At 47.7% G+C, this 19600-nt stretch overlaps 1 protein-coding gene across 2 annotated transcripts in view; it reads right to left on the bottom strand.

Moving 5' to 3' along the window:
- Nucleotides 1–17044, bottom strand: part of ATP2A3 (ATPase sarcoplasmic/endoplasmic reticulum Ca2+ transporting 3) — an 87877-nt gene extending 70833 nt beyond the window's left edge. Inside the window, exon 1 of one of the 2 annotated variants that reach the window (XM_083479203.1) lies at nt 16193–17044. In XM_083479203.1, coding sequence (XP_083335329.1) covers nt 16193–16325 — 133 coding nt within the window. In that variant the 5' untranslated portion in view covers nt 16326–17044. The remainder of the gene's footprint in view (nt 1–16192) is intronic. The other variant, XM_083479202.1, reaches the window with a different exon arrangement.
- Between the last annotated feature and the right edge of the window lie 2556 nt (nt 17045–19600).

Raw genomic sequence — 19600 nt, 5'->3', positions numbered from 1 at the left:
AACGAACTAACCCACCCCCCTGGTAGTATAGCCTCCAAATTTCAACCATTTTCATAACAAAACAAAACAAAAAGCATCCCACAGAACTTTTGGGCTTAGTTTACTTTTTTTGCTCCATGCAATATGAGCGGAAAGAAAGAAAAAAAGTGTCCCATGTGGGTTTTTGTGGGGTTTTTTTTTTAAAAAAAATAAATTAAAGTTTTCTTGGTTTACAAAGGTATGAGCAGGGGGAACCCAACCAGGAAAAGCAGTTAAGTGCTCTTCTTGGAAAAGCAGTTAAGTGCTCTTCTTCTCTTCTTAACAGGCATGACTTTATTTGGGGACCACCTAAAACAAAAGCCCAAATTTTCATCTCCACTTGAAACAGCCTCGCTGCACCATTCAGATATCAGCACATTTGTCTAAGGTATCTTTAAGCCGCCCTTCACCAGCTGGTCCCAGGAAGAGAGCAATAAAACAGCCACTATCTATACAGAATTAAAGCACCCTTAAAAGGTCCTTAAAACACACAAGGTGAGCTGGCAGCAGGTGGCAGACAGCTTCAGATTGGGTGATTCATGCTGTTTCTTTGCTAAAGACCTGGGTGAGGAGGTATTTGTGTGCATCAGTCAGTGAAAAGTCATCGAGGTTTATGCAAGTTGCTCCTTAAATGTTTCCCACCTTTAAACTCTTACTTTCAGCTAAAGAACCACCCCTTCGTTTTTAACAATGAGGCGACATGGGCATAGCCAGGACTTATGTGAGAGTGGGGCAGGACACTCACCTGCCATCATCCTCTGTCTGGAAGATTTTGGACTGAAATTTCTCAACAACAGTTGTTTTAAATTACTTTCTTTTGATCCCAAGCGCTCAGAGAAATCAAAAATCTTCCGTCATTTGAAAACTAGGAAGTTAAATATAAAAAATTAACACCAGGGACTACCTTTCACGCAGTTAACAAGTATATTTTGCAACATTACTAAGGGCTTGCCTTTTTTATCTTAAAAATGTAAACTAAAACAAGATTTCTTGGATTTGCTGAAAACCTTTTCAGCACTTCCTTCTCAAATTCCTCCTTTTTTTTCTCCCAATGCAGCGAGCATTTCAATTTCAAATATTCTGACTCTTTCTACTTTTATTTAAATATTTTTATGTATTTATTTGATTTAGTGGGTGGGTGGGGGCATGGATCGGGGAGTGGAACTTAAGTGAAAACTCAAAAACCCAAGCCAGATAGATTAATGGGGCGCTTGAATCCAATGCTGGCTTCCACTTTATTTTGTGGGTAGCCAAACATCCCCCAAAAAGCTGTGCGCCCTGTGGCAGGGCAGGAAAGAGAGCATCTTAACCCGCTTCCCTGGACTGGTTTTTGTTTTGGAAACGATGCAGAATTCTTTCTTTCTTTTCCAACCACGGAACTGTGGAGTTGAAATGCTGTCTCGCAGCAATTCTCGTGTGTATGGTGCGACCACGGCCTAAGTACAGTGGTACCTCGGGTTACAGACACTTCAGGTTACAGACGCTTCAGGTTACAGACTCTGCTAACCCAGAAATAGTACCTCAGGTTAAGAACTTTGCTTCAGGATGAGAACAGAAATCGCACGATGGCGGCATGGCAGCAGCAGGAGGCCCCATTAGCTAAAGTGGTACCTCAGGTTAAGAACAGATTCAGGTTAAGAACAGACCTCCAGAACGAATTAAGTTCTTAACCTGAGGTACCACTGTACCATTCAGAGAAGAACCTAGGAGACCAGGTTTGCAACGTCCAGCCACGCCAATGGGTGTGTGCAGATTACAAAACAATGATTTGATACGACCCGTGCTTTCCACCATCTGGGAAGCAGCTGGCAGCACTCCAGCTCGGCCCCAGCAGCTTCTCGCGAAAATGGTTAGGGAGGCTTTAATCCGACGGAAGAATGAATCTCACAAACACAGAGAGCACGTCATGGAAACAGTTGAGAAGCCGCAGAGTCGCTCCCCGCCCCGCGCACACGCACCCCCAGCAGCCCCATGTCAACTCACTCTGAGCCACAAACTTTATCTCTTTCATGCTGCTTTCAGAAAGTCATGCTCACTGCACTCTTTATATCAATGCCTCCCATTTGAGGGATGGGTTTCTGGAGAGAAAAATCTATTCAGAACATCGTCACAGCAGGAAAAGAAAGAGTGAGGTACAGTGGTACCCCAGGTTACAGACGCTTCAGGTTACAGACTCTGCTAACCCAGAAATAGTACCTCAGGTTAAGAACTTTACCTCAGGATGGGAGCAAAAATTGCGCAGCGGCAGGAGGCCCCATTAGCTAAAGTGGTACCTCAGGTTAAGAACAGTTTCAGGTTAAGAACGGACCTCCATAATGAATTAGGTTCTTAACCTGAGGTACCACTGTATATATTTTGAGGGGTTAACCGGCCAAGCTGTCTCTCTTTACCCAGTTTTCCCCCCTCTCTTTTCTGAACCTTTTCCGACTCTACAATATCCTATTTGAGTTGGGAAAGGTCCAGAAATGGGTAATCAAAATGATTGAAGGGATGAAGTGGCTCAGCTATGAGGAAAGGTCGCAGTGTTCGGGACTTCATATGTTAGAGAAAAAGCCAGGGAGAAGTGGCACGAAAAAGGTTCACGGAATTATGTGTGGTGTGGAGAAAGCGCATAGGGAAAAGGTTCCCCTGTGAGAACTCGTGGACATCCCATGAAGCTGAATGTGGGAAGATTCAGGACAGATAAAAGAAAGCCCTTCTTCACGCAGCGGCCAGTTGAACTATGGAACTCACTCCTGCAGGAGTCAGGGATGGCCACCAACCTAGATGGCTTTAAAAGAGAATGGACACATCCTCTTCCCTCCCCATTCCATTTTCCTTTCGTGCCATGCCTTCTTAGATCAGCCCAAGGATAGGGACCACACTGTATTTCGTTGAGATGTAAGCTGCCTTGAGAGCCTTTCCAGCTGAAGAGCAGGATATACAGTGGTACCTCGGGTTAAGAACTTAATTAGTTCTGGAGGTCTGTTCTTAACCTGAAACTGTTCTTAACCTGAGGTACCAATTTAGCTAATGGGGCCTCCCGCAGCCACTGCGTGATTTCTGTTCTCATCCTGAAGCAAAGTTCTTAACCTGAGATACTATTCCTGGGTTAGCGGAGTCTGCAACCTGAAGCATCTGCAACCCGAGGTACCACTGTAAATGCTATGCATCAGTTGAAATTGTGGGCTGGGATGTATCAGGATTCAAGAGTGACAAGACAAAGGGCGTTGAAGGCTATGCAGCTTGTGCAAAATTAGAGGCCAAAGAATCAGAACTGGAAGGGGCATCAATAGGCATCTACTCCAACCCCCAGCTATACAGGAATCGCAAAATAATCTCTGGCAGATGACCATCTAACCTCTGCTTAAAAACCTCCCACAAGGAGAGTCTGCTGTCAAACAGCTATTGCATTCAGGAAGTTCTTCCTAATGTCATATTAACCACTCTGAGCATCTTACTGATCAAAGAGCAGGTGAAGACATTTTCTGATTTATTTTAAAAGTGAGTATCAGAACCTCAGCCCCCAGGAGAAGAGACTGCTCTTGTGTTCGAATCCTGCTTGCGGGCTTCCCAGAAGAGGCATCTGGTTGGCCACTGTGAGAACAGGATGCTGGACGACTAGGTGGGTCACTGGCCTGATCCAGCAAGCTCTTCTTATGTTCAAGCATGAGCAACAGCCCACCGTACGTCTCCAAACGAACCTCGGGGCACAACTCCCCTCTATCCAAATTCCCGTGTTTATACCTGTACTGCTGCTGCTGCTGCTGCCAGGCTTTAAAAAGTGAAAGCAAATCTTTCCCCAATTCAAAATTCAGGGCTTGCTTAAATTAAATTATCAAGCACCCAAGGCATTTGGAATGTAATCTGGATTTCCCCAGAGGAAAAAAGGATTGGGAGAAGGGGGTGGGGCGGACTGAATGTTTATGAATCAGACGGTTTTAAGTGTGTGCATCGGGGGCTGGAAGGTGGGCGATGTGCTGAAGAACAGAAAGTTGAGCTGGATGAGTCAGGAAGTTGTTTTTTTTTTAAAAAAGAGCATTTCTCTTTTCTCCCCCAATGCCATATCAGAAAGCTAAATACCTGAATAGAAAGAGGGCACCTGTGTCATTTCTTGTTGTTATAAGGCCAGGAAAGTTCAGTGCGCTTGTCTCTCATAGGAGAAAAAGAAGTCGGAGAGGGGAGAGGGTCAACTTGCCTTACCCTCCCTGCCACCGCCCTCCCCACTGCTTGATCTCCTTCATAAAATAACGCCAGAGGACTGTTCACACATCTGCCGCAGAGCCTCGGGTTTGGCTCTCAGAAGGCGAGACGAGATGCAAAAGCAGAAGAAAATCTGGAAAGTCTACAAACTAATTTGCTAAGGTCTGCCTTGTCCCTCCCAGCACATTTTACGGATCAAGCTGTTCTGAAGCTTAGCTGGCACTTAATAATAATAATAATAAAAGCGTAATGGAAGCAGGAAGCCGGTGTGTGTGTGTGCAGAACACACACGGTTATGCAACAAGCAAACAATTTCTTCCTAGCAACCATTTATCACTTTTTAAAAAGAAAAAGGGGAGATTAACAAATCTACACATTGCAGATCTGGCTGTGAACTCGCCAGATCCTTCAAAACAAAGCTGTCTTCCTCCAAATCCTGGGGAAAGAACCTCTATTCCACAGCTCAAATGCACACACCCCTGGCATCCATATCCATCCCTTGAGGCTCTTTCCTGGGTGCCACCCATCGAAAGACCTGCATAGCAGCCTCCTCAAGTGCTTTTGCTTGCTGGGAAGAGTTCCCGACATGTGATCATGCCTTTGTCTTGCCCTACATGGAGGGGTGTGTGTGTGTGTGTGTGTGTGTGTGTGTGTGTGTGTGTGCAGAAGGCTCTGAACTTTCCTATGACTGGAATGTGACCTACTGTATATTGCTCCACCCACTTTTACCTCTGGCCCCGCCTACCAATGATAAGGAGGGCTCCCCGGGAGGTCCCTTCCAGCCCCACCACTGTATTCTTCTAGTGTTATGAGTTTGTAGGTGCCAGACCACTATAAATCCCTGGATCCAGTAAGTGTTGGAATTTAATCAAGGCTTGGGGTGTTAAACTGGGTGCCAGACACTCTATCCCTGGAACCTGCAAGTGTTAGAAGCTAACCAAGTCAGGTGTTCAGGTAATCACCTAGTTTGATGGGCCATGAAGAAAGCAAGAGAGAGGGGTCTCTATATGAGATGGGAAAAGGACATAAGCCTGAGTTTAGAGTTGAAAGTGTCTGCAATGTGACCTAGAAGCAAAGCTGAGGCTGGAAAGCCAGAGAGGCAGAGCACAGTTTGAATTCTGGCTATAAGAGAAACAAGACCTTTTTGGGTTGTTAATGCTACGAACCCCTCCATCTCAGGCTCAGGTTGCATGTTGTTGTTGTTTTTGTTTAGTCGTTTAGTTGTGTCCGACTCTTTGTGACCCCATGAACCAGAGCACGCCAGGCACTCCTGTCTTCCACTGCCTCCCACAGTTTGGTCAAACTCATGTTAGTAGCTTCAAGAACACTGTCCCACCATCTCGTCCTCTGTCGTCCCCTTCTCCTTGTGCCTCCCAACATCAGGGCCTTTTCCAGGGAGTCTTCTCTTCTCATGAGGTGGCCAAAGTATTGGAGCAGGCATAGGCAAACTCAGCCCTCCAGATGTTTTGGGACTACAACTCCCATCATCTCTAGCTAACAGGACCGGTGGTCAGGGATGATGGGAGTTGTAGTCCCAAAACAGCTGGAGGGCAGAGTTTGCCTATGCCTGTATTGGAGCCTCAGCTTCAGGTTGCTTAGATATGTCAATAAACCATAAATCCCCAAGACGCCACAGTCTCCGCTATGCCTCATTCCTAAAAGGAAACGTGAACCCCAGGCAAACGTCTGGAATCTCGCACCGCTCCAAGACTGGGGTGGGCAGGCAACTCTACGTCCCACGAACACGGAAGCAAGAGGAATGTTCGCTTGCATTTTCCCCATTTCGAGCAACCCAAATGAAGGAGCTATTTTAAGGGGGGGGGACCAATCTGAATGGGACAGCTCCAAGTGACTCAATGGGGGCAAAGGCAGATTTAGGAGAGAACCACCGGCGTGGCTGCTCTGAGTGCAGAGCTTTGGGATCACATGTGCCACGAGGGTGCCACAGCTATAAGGTAGAATGGAAAGTGAGCGGCAAGTAGGTGCCAATTTTTGGTGCCGCACAGGGTGCCACTGAAATTAGAGACCCTCCCACACACCAAGGTCCACCACTGAGCATGCTCAGTACCGCCATGGGGTGGGAGACAGAACCACTGGCATCACCCCACTAAAAGAAAACTGGGAACAACAGCCAGAAATGGGATTATGACTCAAGTTTTTGTCCTACGCGCAGGAAAGTAGATGGAGCCCATGGATTCAACATTCACTCCTGGAGAAGTGAAGCCTTACAGAAGAGAAGTATATCATGGGAGCCGCCCCTCCTATTTGGGACATGGAGCTGCAAAAGCACCCCACAAACCGGCGCAACAAAGACATCTATTCCCTGGAAAAACAAAGCACTAGCATATCTATCTGCACCTCAAGGCAGAATTTATTATTTATCCCTTTCCTCATCATAACTGCCTTGAAATGCAGGTAGTTTCTTTACTCAGGAAGGTGCCTTAAGGCCCCCTCTCACAGTGTACATTTAAAGCACCATGTAGCAACTTTCAAGAGTTGTGGCTTTCCCCCCAAAGAACCTGGAAACTGTAGTTTCTTAAAGGTAAATACAACCGAGCAGTATTTACATTTTGTGAAATGAAATTAAAAAAGAAGGGTGCTGAAAGCTGTTAGGAGGCCCTCATTCCCCTAAACTCAGTGTTAGAAACTGGGATAGAAGAGCTAGGAGCCAAATGGCTCCTGAGACCTGGGTTGTGGGCGCCAAAACAGATTGTCTAGTTGCCATGTGGCAACAATTTTCATTTATTATTTTGATAAACATGAACTAACACACAATTCACATAAGTGACACATTTTCAGCAGAAATTGTTAATACATGTTTATTTTGGTGTTTCCAATAAAAATAATGGTACTATACTTCAGTTTTCAAAACACTCTACTCTTTATTGTTAAACTCCTTAACATGTTGCTTATCCTTAACATATACTTTGAGGCTTCGAAGCACATACATTATTTCAGTAATCCTTGAGTGTCAACCAGGCGCAAAAAAAAAAAGCACCCAGACTTTCTGAGGTGTTCGCAAATGGAGAATTTTTAGGTGCAAAATGTGCCTGGCACCCTGCTGATTACAAACCCTGCCTAAAATATTACAAAGTTTGGGCTTGTGCAGGGTATCATATTACGAAAGATTACCATCGACAAGCATATATATATGTATGTATAATTGAAAATTTTGATACATATTTTTTATACTGCCCACTATAATTAAAAGAATCAACACAAGTTAATTCACAACCTCATTTAAGAAAAAAAAAGTCAAAATATGCTAACACACCTAGGGGGTGCATTTCAGCTATTTTTTGAGGGGGACAGAAGTGGAGACTTATTGGTGGTGGCTCTGCACGAGGTAGCTGTGGCAGCCATTTTTTCTTTCAGAACTCCACTGGGAACAATGCTTTGTCCCCCTCTCAGTGAACTTTCGTGGTGGGGGTGGCCACTAGGCACCTCACAAAAACAAAACCGCCAACAGAGTGTCCAAAGAAAATCTTAGCTGGCAGGTTGGAGACTCATCCAAAGACTCTGGGCCAAAGTAGGATTTGAACCCAGGACTCTGCAGTCCTAACCCGAAACCACATTTCAATGAATGCCTTTAAAAACAGTTGCTTTGTAGATGGGAGCTTGGTTGTTCATTTGTGGAAGAGGTCACATCCCTCTTTTTAAGCACCCGTAAGATTACGAAGAGGGCCAATTTCTCACAACAATGTGGTTTTTTTTGTTTCGATGGGAGAAACCGCCACCAACTGGACTGTCTCCAAAGAAGCTGCCTCCAAAAAGCGTAGGAATGATTCACTTTAATTTGGCTGCGCTCGATCTCTGAACGCCTTCCAGGATGCAGCAAGCTACAACCTTCTTTTAATTATAGAATTACAAATAAATACCATTCCCAAGAAACAGCGTTCCGTTAATTTATAAATGGGCTCCGCTCTGACGGCAAAATCATCCATCATAAACAAGCCGTTCTGCACATTGTTGGATGGAAAAGGAGCAAATCGTCAAGGAAGCCTACCTGGCCATTGTGGCCTCAGTCCAGCTTATGACCAAATACAGTGGTACCTCGGATTACAAACACCTTGGGTTACAAACACTTTGGGTTACAGACTCCGCTAACCCGGAAGTAGTACCTCGGGTTAAGGACTTTACCTCAGGATGAGAACAGAAATCGCACAGCGGCAGCGGGAGGCCCCATTAGCTAAAGTGGTACCTCAGGTTAAGAACGGTTTCATGTTAAGAATGGACCTCTGGAATGAATTAAGTTCTTAACAAGAGGTACCACTGTACCACTAAAAGGCTGCACCATATTCTTAAAGCACTCTGAAACCACTTTAGATCACCACGGCTTCCCCCCCAAGGAATTCTGGGAGTTGTAGTTTGTTCAGAGTGCACACGTGATACCAGAGGCATGCGCTAAACACAGTGCATGATGCCACAGTTGTGTACTGCGGCGCTGAGCCCCTCCACTGTGGGGCCCAAGATGGCACCTCTGTACTCTGGCAGTGACAGCTTACTTCAACACTGGTGATGGGACGAGACCTCTGGCCGCACTCATAGGCAACAGGCTTGAACAGGGCAGGTGTTGCGGCACACACAGCTCTCTCCTCTGACATCTTGCTGCCACTGCTCACCTCATCGCTGCCCGAAGCGTCTTCCTGACTCTGCCTAATGGTAGGGCCAGCTCCTTACAGTACTTGCATTTCTTTTTAAATATATATATATTGTTATGTTAACTGACAGCCTAACCTACCTCAGGGGGTTGTTGTGGGGCTAAAATGTGGAGGAAAATAACCATCCATGCCACCTTGAGCTCGCTGGAGGAAAAGCAGGACAAAACCACGTTAAAGAAATAAAAAATATCTTTGCAACAAGTTCACTGATTATTTGGGGGCACATATTCTATTTGTTATGCTTTTGAATTATGCTGCTGGAGGAGACTCTTGAGAGTCGCATAGACTGATCAAACCTCTCCATTCTGAAGGAAATCAGCCCTGAGTGCTCACTGAAAGGGCAGATCCTGAAGCTGAGGCTCCAATACTTTGGCCACCTCATGAGAAGAGAAGACTCCCTGGAAAAGACCCTGATGTTGGGAAGGATGGAGGGCACAAGGAGAAGGGGACGACAGAGGACAAGATGGTTGGACAGTGTTCTCGAAGCTACCAGCATGAAGCTACCAAACTGTGGGAGGCAGTGGAAGACAGGAGTGCCTGGCGTGCTCTGGTCCAGGGGGTCACGAAGAGTCGGACACAACTAAACGACTAAACAACAACAACAATTATAATTGTTACAGTCATAACCCATCTTCCCTCCAAGAGCAGAGGCGGAATTAGGGGAGCATGGCCAATTTGCGTTTTAGAGTTGCACAGGGCGCCGCTGAAATTTGAAAGCCCAAAGTCCACCACTGCCAAGGGCCTCAAGATGGTGTACATAGTTCTCCTGCTCACAACAGCCCTGTGAGGTGGGCTAGGCAGAGAGGCTGTGACTTTCCTATGAGCTTTGTGGCTGAGTGAGGACCCTGGTCTCGCAGGCCCTATACGTTAACAGCTATACCACACTGCCTCTGAAGACTATTGGTCCGTCAAGCTCAGTGCTGTCAACACTGGCTGGCAGCAGCCTTCCAGAGTTTCCAACGGGGTTCCCCAGTCCTTCCCGTCTAATACCAGGGATTGAACCTGGACCTTTCACATGCAAAGCAGATGCTCTTCCCCATTTCTCTACACAGTCAAGAAGGGTTTCCAGTTTCAGTTTCTTCTAGCCACCCAACAAAACGCAGTTTTTCTTCCAGGGGTTGCCAGCCCTGGTGACTTCCAGATGTTGGCGGCTCCCAGCTCCCTCAGCCCCAGCCAGCATGGTCACTGGTCAGTGATGGAGCGTAGCAACATCTGGTGGGGTGCGGGTTCTCCACCCCTGATTTAATAAAATGCAATGTGCTATGATAAACCAAAGGCTCAATTGAACGCCGAAGATTTGTAGGGTCTCGGAGGTCTCCATCTATACCCACAGAGCTGTAGCTCAGTGGCAGATGAGTGGTAGACCTTTGCATGCAGAAGGACCCGAGATGAATCCCCTGCGTTTCCTGGTAGGACTGGGAATGTCCCTTGTCTGAAGAGAGCCAACACTCCGACTCAGTTCAAGGCAGCTTCCGATACTGTTGGCTAGGAAGTTTAGAGTCCATTCGCCTTGCAGATCACCTTGTGCTCAATCCCTCCTGATTTCCTGCGGAACTGCCAAGAGCACCTGTGGCAGAAGATCCCAGATCCTGAAGGGCTGGTTAACTCGCACCCAGCCCAATCCTATGCATGCTTGCTCAGAACTAGGACTTGCAAAGTCCAGCAGCGCCTGGTAAGAGATCACCAAATGGCAGCCGTTGATCACCTTCAACCTCCAAAGCCATCCCTGTAAAGAAGCCAGAGGTGGGTGTGAGTTCAGAATCCGCCAAGCTGGTCAGCGGAAAGATGCCTTTCGGTGCACAAGCTGGCCGGAGAGGTCTTCCCCAACAGTGTTCGAAAATAGCCAGGCTCGTCCTGTGGTTTGCGCAGGTCCAGTTGTGAATACAGACTGACATCTCCACCTGGCTGGCCCCTCCAGTTTTCTTAAGCAGGTAAGGAGAAGAGCTTACTTACTGAATATATATCCCATATATTTTCTTTAAAATATAATGCAGTATAGAAATGAAATGAAAAAGAATAATTACAATAACAATCTCCACTGGGAGAGGGGGAATGGCACCTAGACATACCATTGTGGCCACCATAAGCTATGTTTAAGGTGTGTCTTGGCAGTTAACTCATGGGTAGGCAAACTAAGGCCCAGGGGCCGGATTTGGCCCAATCGCCTTCTCAGTCCGGCCTGCGGACGGTCCGGGAATCAGCGTGTTTTTACACGAGTAGAATGTGCGCTTTTATTTAAAATGCATTTCTGGGTTATTTGTGGGGCATAGGAATTTGTTCATTTTCCCCCACCCACCCAAAAAAATATAGTCCGGCCCCCCACAAGGTCTGAGGAACAGTGGACCGGCCCCCTGCTGAAAGTGTTTGCTGACCCCTGGGTTAACTTATATATCTGAGTTTCTAACACTGTTCCTTGACACCCAAAGGGTCAACTCAGGCTTGAAAGAACAGGTTGCAGTGTGTGCCTCTAGGTGTGGGGGGCCCACAACAATTTTTCTGGTTTGCAAGTGTGCCCCTGGGTGCAGGAAGGTTGACAGTGCCTGATCAAAGCCATTCTGCAGAGTTGGCCCAAGACATTTTGCAGTCCGAAGCACATGTCAAGATAGTGCTTCCCCCTTGGGCAGCTGAGTCTTAACGTGGAAGATGAATTAGCATCCTCTATGGCACCCAAGGACAGAAGGCTAGCAAAGAGAAGGCTGCATAGCATGCCCAGCTGAGTTCACTACCTCTGTTCTCAGTAACTGCCACCCGAGGCAGCTGCCTCACTCCATGCAACACTAGGGCTGGCCATGCCCTCCACATTTACAAGAATGGAGATTCCAAATAAACATCAGGAAGAACTTTCTGCTGGCGAGAGCCGTTCTACAATGGAATGGTCCACCTCAGAAGGTGGCAGACTCTCCTTCATTGGAGGTTTTTAAAAGCAGAGCTTGGATGGCCATCGGTCATGGATGCTTTAGCTGTGATTCCTGCATTGAAGGGGGTTGGACTAGATGACTCTTGGGTTCCCTTCCAACCCAACAATTCTATAATCCAGAGAGCGTTGCAAGAAAGGGCTTTGCTGCAGAAATACAACAGGCTCCCCTCCGTTCTACCCACCGACAATAAGTAGCCTTTAAAAGAACACACACAGAGAGACAAATATGCATCCTCTAAAAATAGGCTGCGCAGATGATCACAAATTGCTTCTGAAACTCAATTTAGTTTTACAAAGTTTTTTTTATAAATTAATTGCCTTAAAAAAAAAACAACCCAACAACCTGGCACAACCCATCCTCCAACTTCTGCCATTTTCCAACACACACACACACTTCATTTCAGCTTCATCAAAGCTATTTGCATATGCAAATATTGGTTGGGCTGCATAAGGACTTTCCAATGAGCTTTCTTCTAATCAGATAAATATTGACTCAGGTGTGGTTGTGTTCTGAGGCTCAGTGTCAAGTTCCACCCTTCTTTGTGTAGGGATAACCAAATCTTATTGTCTCGGGGGGGGGGGGGAAAGGTGGCGCCCGCAGGAAACAAAGGTCACAGGTCTCTTATCCCTGAGTATCATAAAATCGTAAGGTTGGAAGGGACCCGAGGGTCATCTAGTCCAACCCCCTGCAATGCAGGAATCTTTTTGCCCAACGTGGGGCTCGAACCCACAACCATGAGATTAAGAGTCTCATGCTCTTACCATCTGAGCTATCTGCAGCAGAGGTGAGGAACAATACAAGAGCAAACATACAATACAATACAATACAATACAATACAATACAATACAATACAATACAATACAATAGCGAACGTTCCATCCAAGTAAAATACTAGAGTTGCTAGGTCAGGACCCTGAGACCTGAGACCTAGGGGCAGCCCCTGTTGATCTCACAGGAAGCAAGCTCCAGTGATGTCATTAAGCATGACTGAGCCCTGGAGATGGAGGTTAATTGGGATTGGAGAGGAAGGGGGGGAGGGACTCCACCCACAAGAATCGATGCAATAATTTGCAGCTGGCTCCTGCCAGGTTGAAGCCTACAAGCTGCATGCACAGTCTTAATAATAAGAGTAATAAATCTTATGGAACTCTCGCCCACCTGGAAAGTCAAGCCATCCCCCTGTCACTATCTTCCCACCTTCGTAGGCCAGGTCTGGCAGATGGGCAGGACACCTGCCATTCACCTGACACAATTAAGGTATCAGATGACTGACAGGTGGGTGGTCCTGCCTACCTGCCAACGTTGGCCTGCAGGGTTTGGGAGGGATGATAATCATCTGTCCTGGGTTAGAGGGAGTGGCTACCAAAGAACGTAGTAGCCCAGTGGGCCTTATTTCCAAGTCAGTCGTTCCCCTCTAGATGCTTTGGACTACAACTCCCATCATCCTCTCTGGCAACTGGCCACTCTGGCCGGGAGATGAGAGTCCAGCACAGGTATCCCCAAACTCAGCTGTTTTGGGACTACAACTCCCATCATCCCTAGCTAAAAGGACCAGTGGTCAGGGGTGATGGGAACTGTAGTCCCAAAACAGCTAGAGGGCAGAGTTTGGGATGCCTGGTCCAGCAACATCTAAGAGCACCAGCCTGACGGCAAGAACCATCTAGAGCAGTGTTTCCCCAAACTTGGGTCTCTAGCTGTTTTTTGGACTACAACTCCCATTATCCCTAGCTAACAAGACCACTCGTCACGAATGATGGGAGTTATAGTCCAACAACCTCTGGGGAACCAGGGTTAAGAAAGGCTGATCTAGAGCATCATGGCTCCCTCTAGAGTGGTCAATACTGTGAGACATGGGGTGACAGCCTGAATCAGTGCACTCCCTGACCCACGCCACCTCTGCCAACCCTGGCTCCTGCACACTCCACCCTGAATATTCATTGTACAAATGGAGAGCTGGTGTAGCACAGTGGTTAGAGTGTCGGACAATGACTTGGGAGATCTGGGTTCAAATCCCCACTCAGCCATGAAGCTCACTGGCTAACCCTGGGCCAGGCTCTGCCTCTCAGCCAGACCTACCTCACAGGACTGTTGTGAGGATTAAATGAGGAAGAGGAGAACCATGTGCTCTACCTTGTGCTCCTTGAAGAAATGGGTGGGATATAAATGCAATAAATAGGTAAATGATATCCCATCTTTCTTCCAAGAAGATCATGGTCCCCAACATGGTTCTTCCCTGCCTTCATTTAATCCCCACAACCCCTTGTGAGGTAGGTGAGACGGAGAGCTAGTGCTTGGCCCCAAGGTCACCCAGTGAGCTTCTTGGATGAGTCAGGGTTTGGACGCTCGTCTCCCAGGTCCTGGGAATCCTCAGGGTCCCTTTCAACTCTACAATTCTGTGCTGGAATGTTGGAAGGGTCAAGGCTTTGTGGCAGGACACCTGCTTTTCATGCCCAAAGTCTCAGTTTCAATTCCTTCCAGCAGCTCCAAGCAGGGATGAGAAGACTACTACCTACACGTAACCCTAGGGAGCTGCTGCCAGTTGGTGTAGGGAACACCCAGCTAGATGGGTTCAGGCACAGACATTGTAAGAGACCGAGGGTACAGAAAGCAGCTTGCTAATGTTCCTGTGTTTACTCTGCCTGTGACTCAAAGCCCCCTTCCGAAGCCTGCTTCCAGGTTATCTGCACCCCAAAATTCACCCACAATATTCACTTACAGACACATCAACCCCTAGCCAAGTCCCAACACAGAGCAGTTCTCCCAAAGACCTAGGTCACCACCACCGTAGATGCTCTCTGCAAATCCAGGTGTCCGCTCCCTGCTCTCTCCCCCCCCCCCGGCCCAGGCCTGACCAGATTCACAATCGCAGCTCCAAGCACTTCTCATGGCAGGGGGCTGGGCTAGATGACCTTTGGGACATCTTCCAGCTCCATGATTCTATGATTCACCTTCCAGGTAACTCCTAAGCAAAGCAGTCTTCCAGGGCCTGCCCAGGGCCCAGCCAGTTCTTCCTTCACCGGGCAGTCAGACCACCACGGTCCGTAACCAATGGCTGGTGCAAGCCTTGCCTTTCATGCCCAAATAATCTCTGACCCCCACCCTGCCACAGTCTCCAAACCTAACCTCAATTTATCCTCTGAAGCAACATTTAAAAATAATAAATCAGTCGCTCCTCTTCCCCTTCCAAGCATGAAAGCTGCCATTTCAGAGCTCTCTCAATGGAGCTTCCAGGGTCCAGGGCATTCTAGCTGTAAATGTAAGATTACTAGGGGCAAATACAAAGGGGAGCAAAAGGCTGCTTTTGCAGACATCCCGGAAGCCTTGTGCCGACTTCTACGGAAGGAGGCTGCTCAGCTAAATGGAACCTGTGGTTTGCTCTAGCAGCAGGGCTCCTCTTTGAGTGCTTATTTTAAAACTGATCAGACAAAAGTCCCGAGAGGAGGGAGCCAATTAATGGCTGTCTGTTGCGGCATCTCAATGGAACTAGCATGCTTAGGGGCAGTCTATCTCTGAAAGCAAGGGCAGAGGGTTCTTGCCTTCATGGTGCTGCTCTCACCTAGTGACTGCGGTTCTTGGCGATTGCACTTTTCTTCTCTCTCTCTCTCTCTCTCTCTCTCTGCCCAGTCACCTTTGGCTTCAGGATCCTACCACCCACTGCCCAAACGGGATGGCACTCCCATGCCCCACAGAGCCACCCTCTCCAGCCCCACGTAAACCCCACAGGACACCCAACCATTAAAAGTACCTCCCTTACCCCAGATCACACACCCTGTTTATAAACTCTCTGTTTAGGTGGGCCCCTTTCAAGGTACCCCCCCCCCCTGTTATGTGGAAAACAAAGGATTGCACCCACACAGCGTAAGAGCCAATTCCCAGCGGATAAGGTCCCTTTGCCCCCCAACGTAATATTTGAGGGAGCTGGGACCCTCAAAGTCGATGGACATTGTCATTCAAATGGTGTGCATGTGCCACATCATGAGATGATTATGCAGGGCGAGGCTTACCTGCCCCCCCCCCCATATTTTATTCAAGTTGGCATCCCTGCAACCAAGAGCAGACCCATAGAAATCAGTAGGATCCATCCATTCAAAGCACTCTTACACCAGTCAGTCATGCCTCCCCTGCTCCAAGAATCCTGGGAACTATAGTTGAAGGATGCTGCCATTCTCAGCACCCTTAAAAACTACAGTTCCCATGATTCTTTTTTGGGGAGGGTGCGAACCATGCCCGGTGCAGAGCGCTTTGATTGCATGGCGTGGCTGCGACCTGAAACCATAGCTTTCAATGGGTCTACTCTGAGTAGGGCTAACCCTGGCTCCAACCCCCAAACCCGTCCCGATGACATCGCCGTTCTGAAAGCCACCATGGATGGCATCGCGGTTCTCCGGCGGTAGGGCGCGAGGCGGCGTCGGCCCCAGCAGGACTCACCGTTGGCGCCGTACTTCTCCCGGTTCCGCCGCACCTGCTCCGCGCTCAGCCCGCAGCTTTCGCGCACGCCGAAGCGCCGCAGCACCTCCTCGGCCGTCGAGCTGTGCGCGCTCTCCATGACGCGCGGCTGGAGCGCTCCGGCGCCCGCTCGCCTCGCCTGGCTGTGCGCTCCGGCGGCGCCCGCCCGATCCCTTGAACGCTGCTCGGTTACCGGACCGGCTCCGGAGGAGGAGGAGGAAGCCTGATCCGGCTGGACGACGGTGAAAAGAGGAAAGCCGCCCGCAGGTTCCCACCTACTCCAAAGCCAAATCGCGCAACCCGGATTGTAATAATAATAATAAAATTAAATTTTAAAACCCGGGGCGTTTTTTCTCTCTCCAAGTCCCTCGGTCTCAGCCTGCCGCGATCTCGCAGGAAGGGACTCCTCCGAGCCGAGCCCAGCCGGGCACCTTCCGCTTGGCCCCGCGAGCAGCCCTCTCCGCTTGCGCGCTCACAGCCGCGGCTCCCGTCCGCAGAGCCTGCCCGGGCGTTCCGCTACTGCCGCTGCCATGCCGCGCCTTGCAAAGTTACTTTCTCTCCACTCGGGTTTCCCTGAGCCAGGCCCCGCCCTCTGCCTCCAGCGCCCGGCCTCGCCTTCCCCCAGGATCGCTCGCCTCGATCACCTGCGATCGCTCGCCCTTTTTGTAGGGGAAGTGTTATTATTGTGATTCTTTAAGCCTCGCTGCTGAGCGCGCGGCGGCTCCTCCCTCTCCCTCCTCCAGCCTTCCCCATTCACAAGCTACCTGCTGCCTCCCGATTGGTTCCGGCACACCCTTGATACCTTCCTGCCCTTCTGCCATTGGCTATGAGAGGCGTTCCGATTTGCATAGCATTTCTCTCTTTCCCCCCACCCGGGGGAGGGCGCTTTTCTGACCCGCCCACTTGTGCCTTTTAAGGTGTTTTGTGTCTTTTTAAAGGAATTCCCATCGCTGCAGCGATTGGGGGCGGGGCACAGCTGCACCTGTTGGATTTCTGTCTGCCATACACCTGCTGTTAACAGCCTCGCGCCGAAAGCTCTTGCTGCCTGAAACAGGGAATAAATCTAGTACACACGGAATGAGAACTAGATCCTCTCTCTGTGTGTAAAATTAATTCATAAGGGCACTTCAAAATCACGGGGAAAGGGACTTTTCAATCTTCATTTTAACTAAGTAAACACACATTATTTTTTTCAAATAAAGCAATGTCATGAAACATGTATTTTAATATTAAATGATTGCAATTTCAAGAAACTTGACATTTAAATTATAATTTAAAATGTTCAGATATGGGGGAGGGGGCACGTTCCAAAAGCCCTCTCAGCATCAATCTCTGGAATGGCTGAAAGAAAGCAGATAACAGCAGTCCGGGTGTCACACAGAGCATACCAATCCCATTCAGAACTATGTTTACTTGTGCATTAACTGTCTCTGTGAATGACATATTGCTTGTGTGTCATTCACTATAGCAGGGGCTGGGCTCTGCAGGCCAGATCCTTACCTAGCACCACCCCTAGGGGCCAGCTTTGACAGGTGGGTGGGTGGGACAACTCACCTGTCAATGACCTGATGCCGCCAATAATTGACAGGCAGGCTGCCCTGCCCACCTTTTGCTCCATTCTCTTATGGAAAACGCCTTAGTAGGAAAAGTGTTTTCAGATTTCCATTTGGCAGGGCAGTTCTACAACCAATAGATTTTTTTTTTTAATCTTCCATTTGTTAACTGACAGTCTGAATAGCAAACGTTCCTCAAATGCACTGTTCACCAGCAGGTCTCAGAGTGGGTAACAACACTTTAAAATTCTGCACTAAAAACATACTAAGCAAAGTAATAAACGTAATAATCAGATTTTTTCATTAAAAAAATTATCATAGGAGCCTTCTGAGAAGGTATAATGACTCAATTTAACCTTAATCGGGATTCAATATGTACCATAACTTTTCATTTTTAAAAACCTGGTCACAATGACCATTTTACTGAATTGTACTGTTGGTGGAGACCAACCACATTTCTGATTGTGATTCATTTACTGGCTGCTATATTTGTATTGGCCCCATACAATAACCCTCCTGCCATGCCAGTGGCTACAAAATGGTTTATGAAGTTTTCAGAGTCAGCTGAAATGAAAAGGGAGACAAATTAACAGGCAGTGTGTCCACCCAAGAAACAGTCCCTCAGCCTCCTGTCTCCAAATGACAGAGAAATGTTCTCCTTTTCTGATATACTGTAACACACAGTGTAAGACATGGCAAAATCTCAAATACATTATTTTTAAAATGGCAAGGGAGGGGGGAATATTGAAAGAAAACCATCTATTTAAATTTGTGTTTCTACTCTGCTCCTTCAGCCAGGGCTGCTTACATACAATCAAAGCAAGACAGTTCCCTCCCTCAACTCCAGTAGGGAGTTAGAAAGAAAAAGGCCAAAGTTGAGAGTTGAGTTATGTGAGCTAGAAGCTGGAAGCAGGGAAGCAGACTGTGAAGTCAGAGAGACAAAGCCATGCCTGATTTCTGCTGGAATCCCAAGGTCTAGCTATGGGAGAAGCAAGACCCTCTTGGGCTGTTACTGCAGTGAACTCCTCCATCATAGACTCAGGTTGCATATATGTGCAAATAAACCATATGTCGTAAAGGCACCACAAACCTTCTGTAAGCACTGGGAACCCCTGGAATCGCGGACTGCTCACAGGATCAGGGTGGTATGCAACAATATGCTCTTGTGAACGCATATGCCCCCACCCTCCCAAAAACAGCCATTCACAAATTACGATGTGATAGTGTTTTATCAATAATTATATGCCCAATAACTGTGTGCGATGTCAGAAAATAGGTGAGCTTCTGTTTTCCAATCAATCGATGTTTTGAATGAATTGTATCGCCGTCATCCTTTCTTGCTAGATACATAGAAATGTAGGTTGTCATCACGCCACTAGGAAGCTATACCAATTGCCACATAAGGAACAGTGGGTAGGCCCAGGCGAACAGCGAGATTTAACAGAGGGGTGGGGGAGGCAAGTCACTGTGTAAAGCAACTCTGTTACAATGTGGCTGAAGAGTAAAAATGTTTTAAATAAAATAGTTCAAGAAATACCTTTTGAATGCAGAATGTATTTCTGATCTCTGCAAGCCACTCAGAGAACCTTTCCCCCCACCTGGCAGAAGAGCAGAGTAAATATAGTTTAAATAAAATAGTTTAAATGCATAGAATCATAGAATTGTAGAGTTGGAAGGGTCATCTAGTTCAACCCCCTGCAATACAGGAATATCAACTAAAGCATCCATGATAGATGGCCATCCAACTTCTGCTTAAAAACCAGCTTGGTTTCAGAAGAAGAAAGCAAAGACTGCCTCAGGTGAGGCCAAACAATAAATGGAA

The sequence above is a fragment of the Podarcis liolepis genome (genome assembly GCF_965112155.1).
Source record: "Podarcis liolepis genome assembly, chromosome: 16".
Classification (NCBI taxonomy): domain Eukaryota; kingdom Metazoa; phylum Chordata; class Lepidosauria; order Squamata; family Lacertidae; genus Podarcis; species Podarcis liolepis.
Note: the sequence above shows the minus strand (reverse complement) of the source record. Positions and strands in the feature narration are given on the sequence as shown.